This window comes from Myxocyprinus asiaticus, chromosome 37 (assembly GCF_019703515.2).
Source record: "Myxocyprinus asiaticus isolate MX2 ecotype Aquarium Trade chromosome 37, UBuf_Myxa_2, whole genome shotgun sequence".
NCBI lineage: Eukaryota > Metazoa > Chordata > Actinopteri > Cypriniformes > Catostomidae > Myxocyprinus > Myxocyprinus asiaticus.
In genome coordinates, this window is record NC_059380.1 from 40756195 (window position 1) to 40768281 (window position 12087).

Genomic DNA, 12087 nt, shown 5'->3' on the forward strand with positions numbered 1-12087 from the left:
CTGTGAGAGTGCTGCTTTGGTGGAAGTAATCAGGTTTGAAGCAACATCCAGTTGCATAGAGGATGACTGGAAAAGCTTATTGACCTGGTTGACAAGTGTCAGAATGTCACACCACACAACAGAACAAATCAAAAATTGATAAGACCCCAATTCTTCAGCAAGAGCTTGGGCCTCCACTTTAGAGACAGGGTCAGACAAACTCTGCCGTACTTATACAAGTGCTTCCCTGATTTGAGCAACCTGGAACCTGACAGCCTGAACACTTTGTAATCTGCTCTCCCACCTTGTGTCACTCCATGATCTGCCACCTCTGATTTTAGCCAAGTGCTCCTTCATGACTGGATCAAACTTTGCCAGGAGCTCCACTTCCTTTAGGAAATGACCATTATCAGAAACACTGAGTTTGTCTGTGGATCCCCTAAATCCAGGATTCCTCTCAGCAAGAGACTGTATAATTGCTAACAGTCTTGTGAGAACATTTCGCCACCACTGTCTGATCTGTTGTAGACCGCAACTCTAATTCCCTCCACTTCTGCATGGTGCTTATATGCTCAGAACTGTTCTCATGTCTGCGCAGGATGGAGTGGATGTTCTTACAGTTTTTTAACCCTCATTAATGAGCTTAATTACTTGGGTAGAGAAAAGTTTGTAGCTGAAGCAAAAGAATGCATCATTCACTTTTGAATATGACTCTTTTGACTCTTTCATCATTAGGCATTTTTCTATAAAACAGACTATGTGGAAAAGCTCGTCCATCTGTGTTTTTGGAAAAACATAACTTTCTCTGACTTTAAATGGTCCTCTTCGCACTGCCTCTGCTCTGAAACTTTGCAAAATTGTGTCATGCCACAAGGCTGGATCAGCAGGTTGAGCTTCAGGTACTGTGCTTCCTATTTCACTTTTTGTTGATGTTCCAGGTGTGGCATTGTCTCCTCCAGACTCAATGACTTCCAGTCTCTCACTACTGTTGCCTTCGACCTCATGGCTACTCTCTGGACCTTCACTCTCTTTGCTGAGTTGATGTTCTACCTCACAATCACTCTCTGGTCCTTCACTCTCTTTGCCCTGTAGTTGCTCTTCCTCACAATCACTCTCTGGCCCTTCACTCTCTTTGCTGAGTTGATGTTCTACCTCACAATCACTCTCTGGGTCTTCACTCTCTTTGCCCTGTAGTTGCTCTTCCTCACAATCACTCTCTGGGTCTTCACTCTCTTTGCCCTGTAGTTGCTCTACCTCACAATCACTCTCTGGCCCTTCACTCTCTTTGCCCTGTAGTTGCTCTTCCTCACAATCACTCTCTGGTCCTTCACTCTCTTTGCCCTGTAGTTGCTCTTCCTCACAATCACTCTCTGGCCCTTCACTCTCTTTGCCCTGTAGTTGCTCTTCCTCACAATCACTCTCTGGGTCTTCACTCTCTTTGCCCTGCTGATGCTCTGCCTCAAGGCCACTCTCTTGCTACTCTCTCTCTCTTTGTAGTTCTTCTGACTCACCACTGGTCTTTAAAAACCTCATCACTGATCCTACAACAGGTAGTGTTTAAAACAAGTAATGTCATTTGGTAGGCTACACTGATTTTTCTACACTGTAAAAAAATAATTTGTACAGTAAGTTATGACAACATGTTTTTTTCCATTCCTTTAAAATGTTAACTTAACTTGATTAAACTTTTTTAAGTCAGTTTATTATAATTTAATTAGAAATTAATCATAAAGCCACACTGACAAAAACTTTAAGGCAGTCAGGATTTATTTATTTTTATTTTTATTTATTTTTTTGCAGTAATTTGTTCAGTAATTTATTTACAGTAACACACCCACCCACTATTTGGGATAATGAACAGTTTTGCCTACTCTATACAGTAAAATGAATGAATAAATAAATAAATACAAGACAACATTACATTGCCAACAAATAATTACAGATGAATACCACTTCAGTAAATAAACATCAGTGCCTTTATCGTTTTTCCCTAGCTGGGTATGGACAGGATTTCCTCCTCCTATTGAACCAATATAGACTATAGATATATTAGTCATATTATGTATTGCAGTGCAACACCTTAAATATGCACTATATACACAAATCAGCTACTAGTGGAAGTGAAAGAGACAAACTACTAAGCAGAAAGAATAGTTCATTTCTTCATAAAATTGTATGTTTATTTTTCAATAAACATAACAACAGTATTTATGCAGTAAATGAAGTATTATGTTAGAGCAGTAATGTAAACATCAGCGGAATTTAGAAGATATACAGACAGTTGAGGTACTTTTTTTGAAACATTAAAAAATGCTCTAGTGTGTTTGCTCTTTGACTTTGAATACAAACATCTTCACTTTTACTTTAGTATTTATAGTCATCTTCCGACACAATGTCATTGTGCACGCGAATTCAAAGAGTCTAACAGTCTCGACGCGTCGACAGCACTCGCACTGTTTTGAACTCAGAATAAATGATCTATCCCGAAATGACGCTGATCGACAGAACAAGGCCCAGTTTATTTTTAGAATACATTACAATCACTCCAAAATAGATGATGACAACTCACATAACTGCATCATGAGCTGCACTTTCTTTGCATGTCTGTTTAGCCTTTCGCTTAGCAGCCCCCAAAGGATGTGTTCGTTTTGGCGCCGTCATAAGTCACTGACTTAAGTCAGTCAGCTGCAGAAAAGTTGCATTTGTAGCGATAAAATGACTATATGATTCCCACCACTTATAGGTAGTATTTATTAGTTAGTAAGTTAGTTAAGACCACATGTTTCAATAATTAGAAATATCAGGCAGATGTAGTTTGTTACAATGTTATACTCAGAGACAATGTAACAGCATTTGAGAGCTTACCAAACTGCCCATTGGAACTAGATTGGTTCATGATAAATTCTTGTCCTGTTTTCTCTTGTTGAAAGGGGAAAAAAGATAAAATTATAACATTCCAAAACAATCAGACCAGCAGAAAGCTACAAGACTAACAAAAATCCTGTTGTGTGTAAAGAATTTCCACAACACAATGAGCTTTATTGCAGCTGATAGTCAAACATGTGACTCTTTAAGTACAAGTCTTGAGACTCTCAATTCAAACCACAGAAAATAGGAACTTAAAACTGGGAGATTTAAAAATCTAGTCAGCTAGTTTTCATATATATATAAGGTTTTTCCCACTGTAGTTACTGGAACTACTTCAGGGTTCACATTGTTTTTCCACCACAAAAACTAGTTCCATGTGGATTTATGAAACTAAAACCTTAACCAAAACAGGAACCATTTAGTTCTGCTCCAGAGGTGGTCCTTTCTAGAATAGGGAACATTTCTTGTTGTACACACTTCAGCTTTTAATACGGTACATACTGCATATTGACTGAGCATACTACAACTCATTTATTGTTACAATTATTACATATCTCTAATACAATTATACAGTCAAAGTGTTTATGAATTTAACATCATCTTCCATGCATTTCCATTTTAATTGATTAAATTATTTTATAAATAAAGTTGACACTTACTGTATAATGACAAATAACATTTTAATAAATTTGCAAAAACAAACAAGTGTTAACATTATCCCTGCTCTCCCCCTACTTCATTGGTTTGGCAAAATGAAACCATATGGCACTAAGAATAACTTTAGTAAAATAACATTTCTAGTTGGGTAAATCAACAGCAGTATCACTTTATGAAGCTACGGTATATCAGTTTATTAAATGTTTTTCAGAGTTGTGTCATATCCCACAGTGCATCACAATGAAGTTGTATTGGGTTTTGGTAACATTTATGGTGGCGTGGATATACAGTGAGGACACATGCAACAGGTCAATAGCCAAAAGTACACCCTTTGCTCACATGAAGGCCTGAGCATCAAGCTGGAGCATTAGCCTCATTCTACTGAAAATGTTTGTCTAAGGTGATTGCATGGCTCTGTGCTTCATTTTTATCACTAGTAATGGCTGTAGCTGAAGACATGTTTATTAGAAGAGAGGTCCACATACTTTTGGTCATTCAATTCAATTCAAGAACTTTATTTTTACATTAGGAACTTAATGTGTGAAAGTTGCCAGTGCATATTACACAATCAAACATAAAGACATAAACAAGTGTCAACACATTCACCGCATAAAAATTAGAGCTGGTAATAAAAATAAAAATAAACAGATAAATGAATAAAACAGTTAAAAACGAATAAAAAGTCTAATTTAGTGTCCTTAAAGTGTTAGTGCAACATGCTCTCATAATGAATTCAAAAGACGGATGGATGTTGGGACAAAGAAGGTCAGTGATCTGTATCTACAGCCAGAGGGGAGGAGGTTATATAGACTATGTAGGATATGTGTGGTGTCTTGTGATTTTACAGTTCCTCTCATCACTGTTCACTTTCTGTAAATGATGCTGAGAGGTTCCAGATCCAAACCAATGCTTTGGTGCTCAGTCTCACAATCTTGTGGAGTGGGATTATGTGAATGCTGCTCATTCTTCTAAACCAAGCTGTTATGTTAAAAGTGAGGACTGATTTAATAAGTGAGGACTGATTCAATAAAACACTTATAAAAAACTCATAACTGACTGATGAACCTGGAGCTTGTGGAGTTTCCGGAGGAAAAACAGACGTTGTTGGCACTTGGAGAAGATCATTTTACTGTTTGATTTGAAGGTGAGATTATGATCAATAATGATTCCAAGGTATTTGTATTTCTCCACCCTCTCAATAACCTGACCACTGACCTCTAATGCAGTGTTGGTACATTTTTCCATACGAAAATCAATGGCTATCTCCTTCATCTTAGAGGTATTCAGTTCCAGATTGTCACTGCAACACCCGTAGCCCTTTTTCCACTTACATGGTTTAGGTGCGGGTTCCTGGGCCGGTGTGAGTTCTCAAACTGTTCCTTGTGTTTCCAAAGCAGAAAAGGCTGTTCCGGGGCGTAAAAGCTGGTTCCACACCAGCCCAAAAAGCTAGCTGGTCTCAAAGCAAGGAACCAATTACGTCAGGAGGCGGAGGGCGGGGCAATGTTTCATCACCAGGTAAAGTTTTACCAAACAAAAACATTTTGGCCAGATACAGTCTGCAGTGAGTACTTCTTCACTCTAGAACAAATATTAGAATCAATAAAATGTCAGAAATCATAAGCGTTTAGGAAATGCAGATGAAACAAGCACTGTATTTGCGATATGGTTTTCTACGGAGATCCAAGATAAACTAGAGAGATCGCAAAGGGAAAAAAAGAGTGTAAGAGTAGCTCCGAAATGATACACGTCAGCTTCAATCGGACGGTTGACCAAATCATAATCGAATTTTAAAAAATTGCAGCACAGGGACCATAAGAAGGACCTAAGCAAAAGCGGCAGAGGACAGGGCAGTGATGTCTTGGACACAGAGCAGTCAGCCAACTAAAAAGTGCATTTAATTAAATCATTCACGCTTGAGACAAACACAGAATCGCCAGTGTCTTCTGTAAACATGATCACACGGAAAGTCGGCATGATGTTTCCGAAAGTTCTAGTACCCTAGGATCAGCAACAGTATGCAGACTCACTGATATGCCCTGTCTCCCATTGGACATGTTTGGAACGGCTCAACAACAGTTATTTTCCCTCGTGGCATGACTGGTAGCATGTTGTGTCAGTTGCATGGGAGACCACAGTTCAATCCCCCATTCAAACAACGAAGTAATCACATTTGTATTAACAATCACGAGCGTGGTAAGGAAGTTGCATTTTGATCCCTAAAATTGCATTTTCTGACTACTAATGGTTAGGGTTAGATCTGGGTTTTGGTTGGGGGGTAGATTAAAAAGAATAAGCATTTCTCTTCGCTGTTTTACCCCGTTCTGCTGAAAGCAATAATTTTTACAACAGGCTTCTGGTGACCTCTCCTGGATATAAATGGATGTCACACTTGTTTATATGCTCTGAAACACTTACTGCTTTAGCCTCTGGAGGCAGTGTTTTCAAATTCGGTCAACGTATACCGATTTCGGCACACACTTGCTCAATTTTATGTGAGATCAGGCAGCTTCTGTAGCTGATTTCGGTAAGTTATTACATCTGCAAGCTTTGTTAGCTTTCCTTACACTCTTCTCATCTTATATTGTGCATTGTTTTGTTCAGTAAGGAGATTTTTGGCCAGCTACTCAACTTTGTTAGGAAGATCGCTGCTAACGTCCTGGTTACTTGCGTAACCTCCATTCCCTGATGGTGGGAATGAGACGTTGTGTCGATGTAGTGACACTAGGGGTCACTCTTGGGAGCCCGAGACACGTCTGGTCTTTGATAAAAGGCCAATGAAGATTGGCTAGTGGTATTTGCATGCCACTCCCCCGGACATACGGGTATAAAAGGAGCTGGTATGCAACCACTCATTCAGGTTTTATGCTGAGGAGCCGAGACAAGGTCCGGTCATTTCAGCAGGTAGCTCAGCATTGTGGCAGGAGGGACACAATGTCTCGTTCCCTCCATCAGGGAATGGAGGTTACGCAAGTAACCAGAACGTTCCCTATCTGTCACTCTCTCAACGTTGTGTCTATGTAGTGACACTAGGGGTCCCTATACAAAATGCCGCAACTGGCTGAAATGTGTTACATGAACTGGCGGTGTGTGACGGGCAGACAACTGTGTGCCTCGTAGCCAGCGCACCAGGCCGACACGTAACCTCCCCCAACATATTTATGAGTGTCGAACGGCCCTTTGGGGACAAGTGGACTATCCAAAAGATAGAGACAGGCTAACCCAGTCGTGGCCTCTTTTCCCCTTCTTTTTTTCCACTCCCTAAAAAACAAGGGGGATTATCCGACTGGGCCGCCAGGTCTAGTCGGGGGGTGTCCTTCCCAAGGGGAAAACACCGCGGAGACCACACCTTGCCCAAAGGGGGGGGGGGGGTATTTAAGTGGAAAATACGTCACATGGTCTTGCCAACCATGTGGAGAAGTCTCATGGTAGATCCTACCCAACGGGGGAGGAGTTACTACAAACATGGAGACTGTGGCAGAGGGTCTCTGCCCAAGGAAGACGCAGTTTGCCAACAGGGAAACGAATTAGCGGAAGATATACATCGCATGGGGTTACCTTACAGGGAACCGCCAAATGCGGAGCACCTACCACAGAACAGTGCTCTTAATTAGCACGTGTACTGGGCCGGCAGCAAGTCTCTCCGAAAACTCGACTGCCACAGGGCTCGGAGGAAGTCAACCAGGGAACATAGTTTGTGAACACTACTGGGAATTAATGGTGCACGTCTTCAGCTCAGAGGAGGTGAAAGGCACTATATGCAAGCGATACACCCAGCTGGCTATCCCGGGCTTATCCGCTTGTATTGTGTGCCACTACCTGGGATGAAACCGGTTCCACCCGGAGGTTGTAGAACCTTGCAAATGTGTTGGGTGTTGCCCAGCCCGCTGCTCTACAAATATCTGTTAGAGAGGCACCCCTGGCCAGGGCCCAGGTGGCCACTACACCCCTGGTAGAATGGGCTCATAGCCCTACCGGGGGCGGCACGTCCTGGACATGATATGCCATAGCTATGGCATCAATGAGCCAGTGGGCGATCTTCTGCTTGGAGACAGCGCTTCCTTTCCGCTGTGCACCAAAGCAGACAAAGAGCTGCTCAGAGATCCTAAAGCTCTGCATGCGATCCAAATAGATGCGTAAAGCACGCACCGGACACAGCAACGACAGGGCTGGGTCTGCCTCCTCCTGGGGCAGCGCTCGCAGGTTCACCACCTGGTCCCTAAAAGGGGTCGTGGGAACCTTGGGCACATAGCCCGGTCGGGGTCTCAAAATCACGTGAGAGTAGCCCGGACTGAACTCCAGGCACGTTTCGCTGACAGAGAACGCTTGCAGGTCTCCTACCCTCTTGATAGAAGTGAGTGCAGTCAGGAGGGCAGTCTTCAAGGAGAGTACCGATCCAACTGCGCATCTCTGGGGTTCTTCCTGTCGGGAAGAACACCACTTAGCAAACAGATGCCACTTAAAGGCATACAGGCGCCTCATAGAGGTGGCCCTAGACTGAGTGATCATGTCTACCACCGTGGGTGGTAGACCGCTTAGGTCTTCCACGTCCCATCCAGGGGCCAGACATGGAGATTCCAGAGGTCTGGTCGTGAGTGCCAGATGGTGCCCCGTCCCTGAGAAAGAAGGTCCTTCTTCAGGGGAATTCACCAAGGGGAGGGCTGTCATGAGGAGCGTGAGGTCCGAGAACCACGTCTGGGTGGGCCAGTAGGGTGCTACCAGGACGACCTGTCCTCATCCTCCCTGACCTTGCACAGAGTCTGTGCAAGTAGGCTCACTGGTGGAAAGCATATTTGTGCAGGCCAGGAGGCCAGCTGTGTGCCAGCGCATCTCTGCCGAGAGGTGCCTCGGTCAGGGCATACCAGAGCGGGCAGTGGGAGGATTCTTGGGAGGCGAGCAGGTCTACCTGTGCCTGTCCGAATCAACTCCAAATCAGCTGGACCACCTGAGGGTGGAATCTCCACTCTCCCCTGAGGGTAACCTGCCGTGACAGTGCGTCCGCTGCAGTGATGAGATCGCCCGGGATGTGAGTGGCGACTTGAAGTGCTGCTGACTCCAGAGGAGGAGACGGTGGGCGAGTTGTGACATACAACGAGAGCACAGACCGCCTTGGCGGTTGATATATGCTACCGTTGCCGTGTTGTCTGTCCGAACTAACACATGCTTGCCCTGGATCAATGGCCGGAACCTCTGCAGGGTGAGCAGAATTGCCAGCAACTCGAGGCAGTTGATGTGCCAACGCAGCCCGTCCATAAGCCAGCGGCTGCGTGCCCATTGCAAATAGCACCCCAGCCCATTTTGGAGGTGTCTGTCGTGACCACGACGTGCCTGGAGACCTGCTCTAGGGGAACACCTGCCCCTAGAAACGAGAGGTCGGACCAAGGGCTGAAGAGACGGTGACAGACCAGCGTGATGGCCACGCTATGTGTCCCGCGGCGCCATGCCCATCTCGGGACTCGAGTTTGATGCCAGTGCTGAAGCGGTCTCATATCAACCCGAGCGGGGTGGCCACCGCTGAGGATGCCATATGCCCCAGGAGCCTCTGAAAGAGTTTCAGTGGAACCGCTGTCTTCTGTTTGAATGCCTTCAAACAGGTCAGCACAGACTGTGTGTGCTCGTTCGTGAGGCACGCTGTCAGTGAGACTGAGTCCAACTCCAAACTGAGAAAAGAGATGCTCTGAACCGGGAGGAGCTTGCTCTTTTCCCAGCTGACCCGAAGCCCTAATCGGCTGAGGTGCGAGAGCACCAAGTCCCTGTGTGCACACAACATGTCCCGAGAGTGAGCTAGGATTAGCCAATCGTCAAGATAGTTGAGAATGCGAATGCCCACTTCCCTTAACGGGGCAAGAGCTGCCTCTGTGACCTTCGTGAAGACGCGAGGGGACAAGGACAGGCTGTAAAACCCCTTCTTCATCTCGGCTGGAGGGACAGGTTCTATTGTACCCTTCCGTAGGAGGGTGGCGATCTCCGCATGCAAGGTAACAGTGTTTTCGTCCTTCACCAAGGTGAAGTGGATACCGCTGAACCTGGGCATATGCCTGGTGAACTGAATCGCATAGCCGAGTAGGACGGTCCGGACCAGCCATCGCGATGGATTGGAATGCGCAAGCCACGCATCCAAGTTCCGCGCAAGGGGGACCAAAGGGACAATGTCGTCGGATGTACCGGCAGGTGGGGCCTCGCAGCGGGGTGGAGCTCGAGGTGCCACACCATGTCGTGGCCGTGCTGAGTCTAGGGACATCGAAGCACTTACCTGGCTCCTTGTGACCACCCCCGGAACAGCCTGGGATGGGGGAGGAAGAGGCCTGTCCTCGTAACCCGTGGAGACTGTCACAGCGGGGGTGGATGTGTGCCACAGCTGGGTGCGCAGGGGCGGGGAGACCGCCGCTGGAGCGCCAATCCTGCAAGGGAAAAAAGGTGGATGGTGGGCGTGATGAAGGAACTGCTCTTTTGCTGAACTGTTGGGTACCGCAGCCACTTGGGCATGCGGCAAAATCCAATGAAAAGGACAAAAGATTCTCCACCCGGCCCTCCACCGGGGGATGGAGTGGTCTTACTACCAGCTCCAGTGCAGTGGGTTCCGTCGACCCTGGGTTGCCCATCTCAGGGGCGCTTTGACGAACTTCTTGGGTTCTTGGCGGCCGGCCATGAGACGGGTGGCATCTGCTTCCTGCAGTGGGCTCCACACCGGGGCCGGGCCGAAGGGGCAGGCTGTGGTGGAGCCGGTGCAGTCACCGCAGGGGGACGCCCTTGGTGATGAGCAGATGGGGTGCAGGATCTTGAGCCGCGCCGGGGCAGGATATGCCGGATAGCTTCCGTCTGCTGCTCACCGTCGAGAACTGGTGGGCAAAGTCCTCGATGGTGTCGCTGAACAGGCCAGCCTGGGAGATGGGAGCAGCAAGGAACCATGTCTTGTTGGCCTCACCCATCTCGACCAGGTTGAGCCAAAGTTGGCACTCCTGGACCACTAACGTGGACATCGTCCACCTGAGAGACCGCACCGTGACCTTCGTCACTTTCTTACGAAAGTAAGCCGTGACCGCAACGTTGCCATGGTCATGTTCTCACAGTGAGAACATGAACCATCCACGAACGCTGCCTCTGTGTGGGTCGTGCCCAGACACGAAAGACAGCGATCGTGACCGTCTGAAGTTGAGAGGTAACAACCGCAACCAGGAATAACACACAATTGGAAAGGCATCTTTAAAAAGATACGTCTTTAAAAAGACGTTCCGTGTGTGCTGCTCTTTTAGAGAAATATACTCTTTCAGGAAAATATACTCTCTATATACTAGCGCCCAGGGATGTTGTCTGCAGTGCACCAGTGCAGAGGAGGGAGAAGCCGCTGAAATGCGCCGTCAGTTTTAGCAGAGGTGAATGAACAGTCATGGGAATTCAGCTCAGTGAGCATGACCGTTCAGCTCCGAAGAAAAAATCTGAATGAGTGGTTGCATACCAGCTCCTTTTATACCTGTATGTCCAGGGGAGTGGCATGCAAATACCACTCGCCAATTTTCATTGGCCTTTTATCAAAGACCAGAGGTGTCTCGGGCTCCCAAGAGTGACCCTTAGTGTCACTACATCGACACAACATCGAGTGATTGACAGATAGGGAACTGTTAAATAAACTGGTGGAGATTCTCAATCAAGACATAAGCGTAATTACAGTATATGATATGCCAAAAATCTAAATATAACAATCTGCTACACCAATGTTAATCACGATTCCAATTTTACAGTTTATGGTACTTAACAATTTAAGTGAAATTTAAAAGCTCATAAAAATAAAGTTATTACGTCACCTGTCCTCTTGAGTGTAGATGTCGTCTCTGGCAATTTTGTTGAGCAATGTAATAACGTTGGATTGCATTTCTCTGTATGTTTAAATATGTCCACAAAAACAGGAGAAAAAAATGTAAACAAACACTGTCACACGCCATGCTTCTTTGTGGGCAGGTGAGGTAGTATGTAACTCCTTACATCGCCACTCAATACTGAAGCAGATCTCAATTCAGTGTAAAAGCACAGCTCATTTGTGATAGGCTCCAGATTGCCCCGTCCGTGAACCAGCTGAGGACAAGCCTGGCTTGCAAACCATCGCTACTTCAGTGGAAAAGGGCTACCAGAGAACTTATTCAGTTCAGCCTATCAGAGTTTGTGTTATCCACTACGACTGTGTCATCTGAACATTTTATGTATTCTATTTATGGGTCATTATTCCTACAGTCATCAATGAACAGGGTGAACAGTACAGGTGAAATGACAGAACGCTGGGGAACCCCAGTAGAAACATGTTATCGTGCTAAACTGGCCGTTCACTCTGACCGTTTGATTTCTTTTGATCAAAAAGTACAAAACCTGTAGTATAAGACGTGGATTTACTTCCATTCGTAGTAGTGTTTTCCCCATGAGGTGAGGTTGCACTTTATTAAATGCACTTGAGATGTGTGGGAATATACATTTAAGAATGAGTTTAAGAATACGTTTTTTTATTATATGTGTATCAGACTTCTTAGTTTAGAGAAGCAACAGCGTCAGCTGGATTACACTGTTAAACAGAGTTGCTAAGTGGAGGTCTCTGCCAGA

The 12087-nt window shown here is 45.6% G+C and overlaps 1 protein-coding gene across 1 annotated transcript in view; it reads right to left on the reverse strand.

Moving 5' to 3' along the window:
* LOC127428042 (GTPase IMAP family member 8-like) overlaps positions 1–12087 on the reverse strand; it is a 44478-nt gene that overhangs the window by 5202 nt on the left and 27189 nt on the right. The window contains exon 12 of the mRNA XM_051676064.1: positions 2845–2898. Within this exon, the coding sequence (XP_051532024.1) occupies positions 2845–2898 (54 nt within the window). The remainder of the gene's footprint in view (positions 1–2844; positions 2899–12087) is intronic.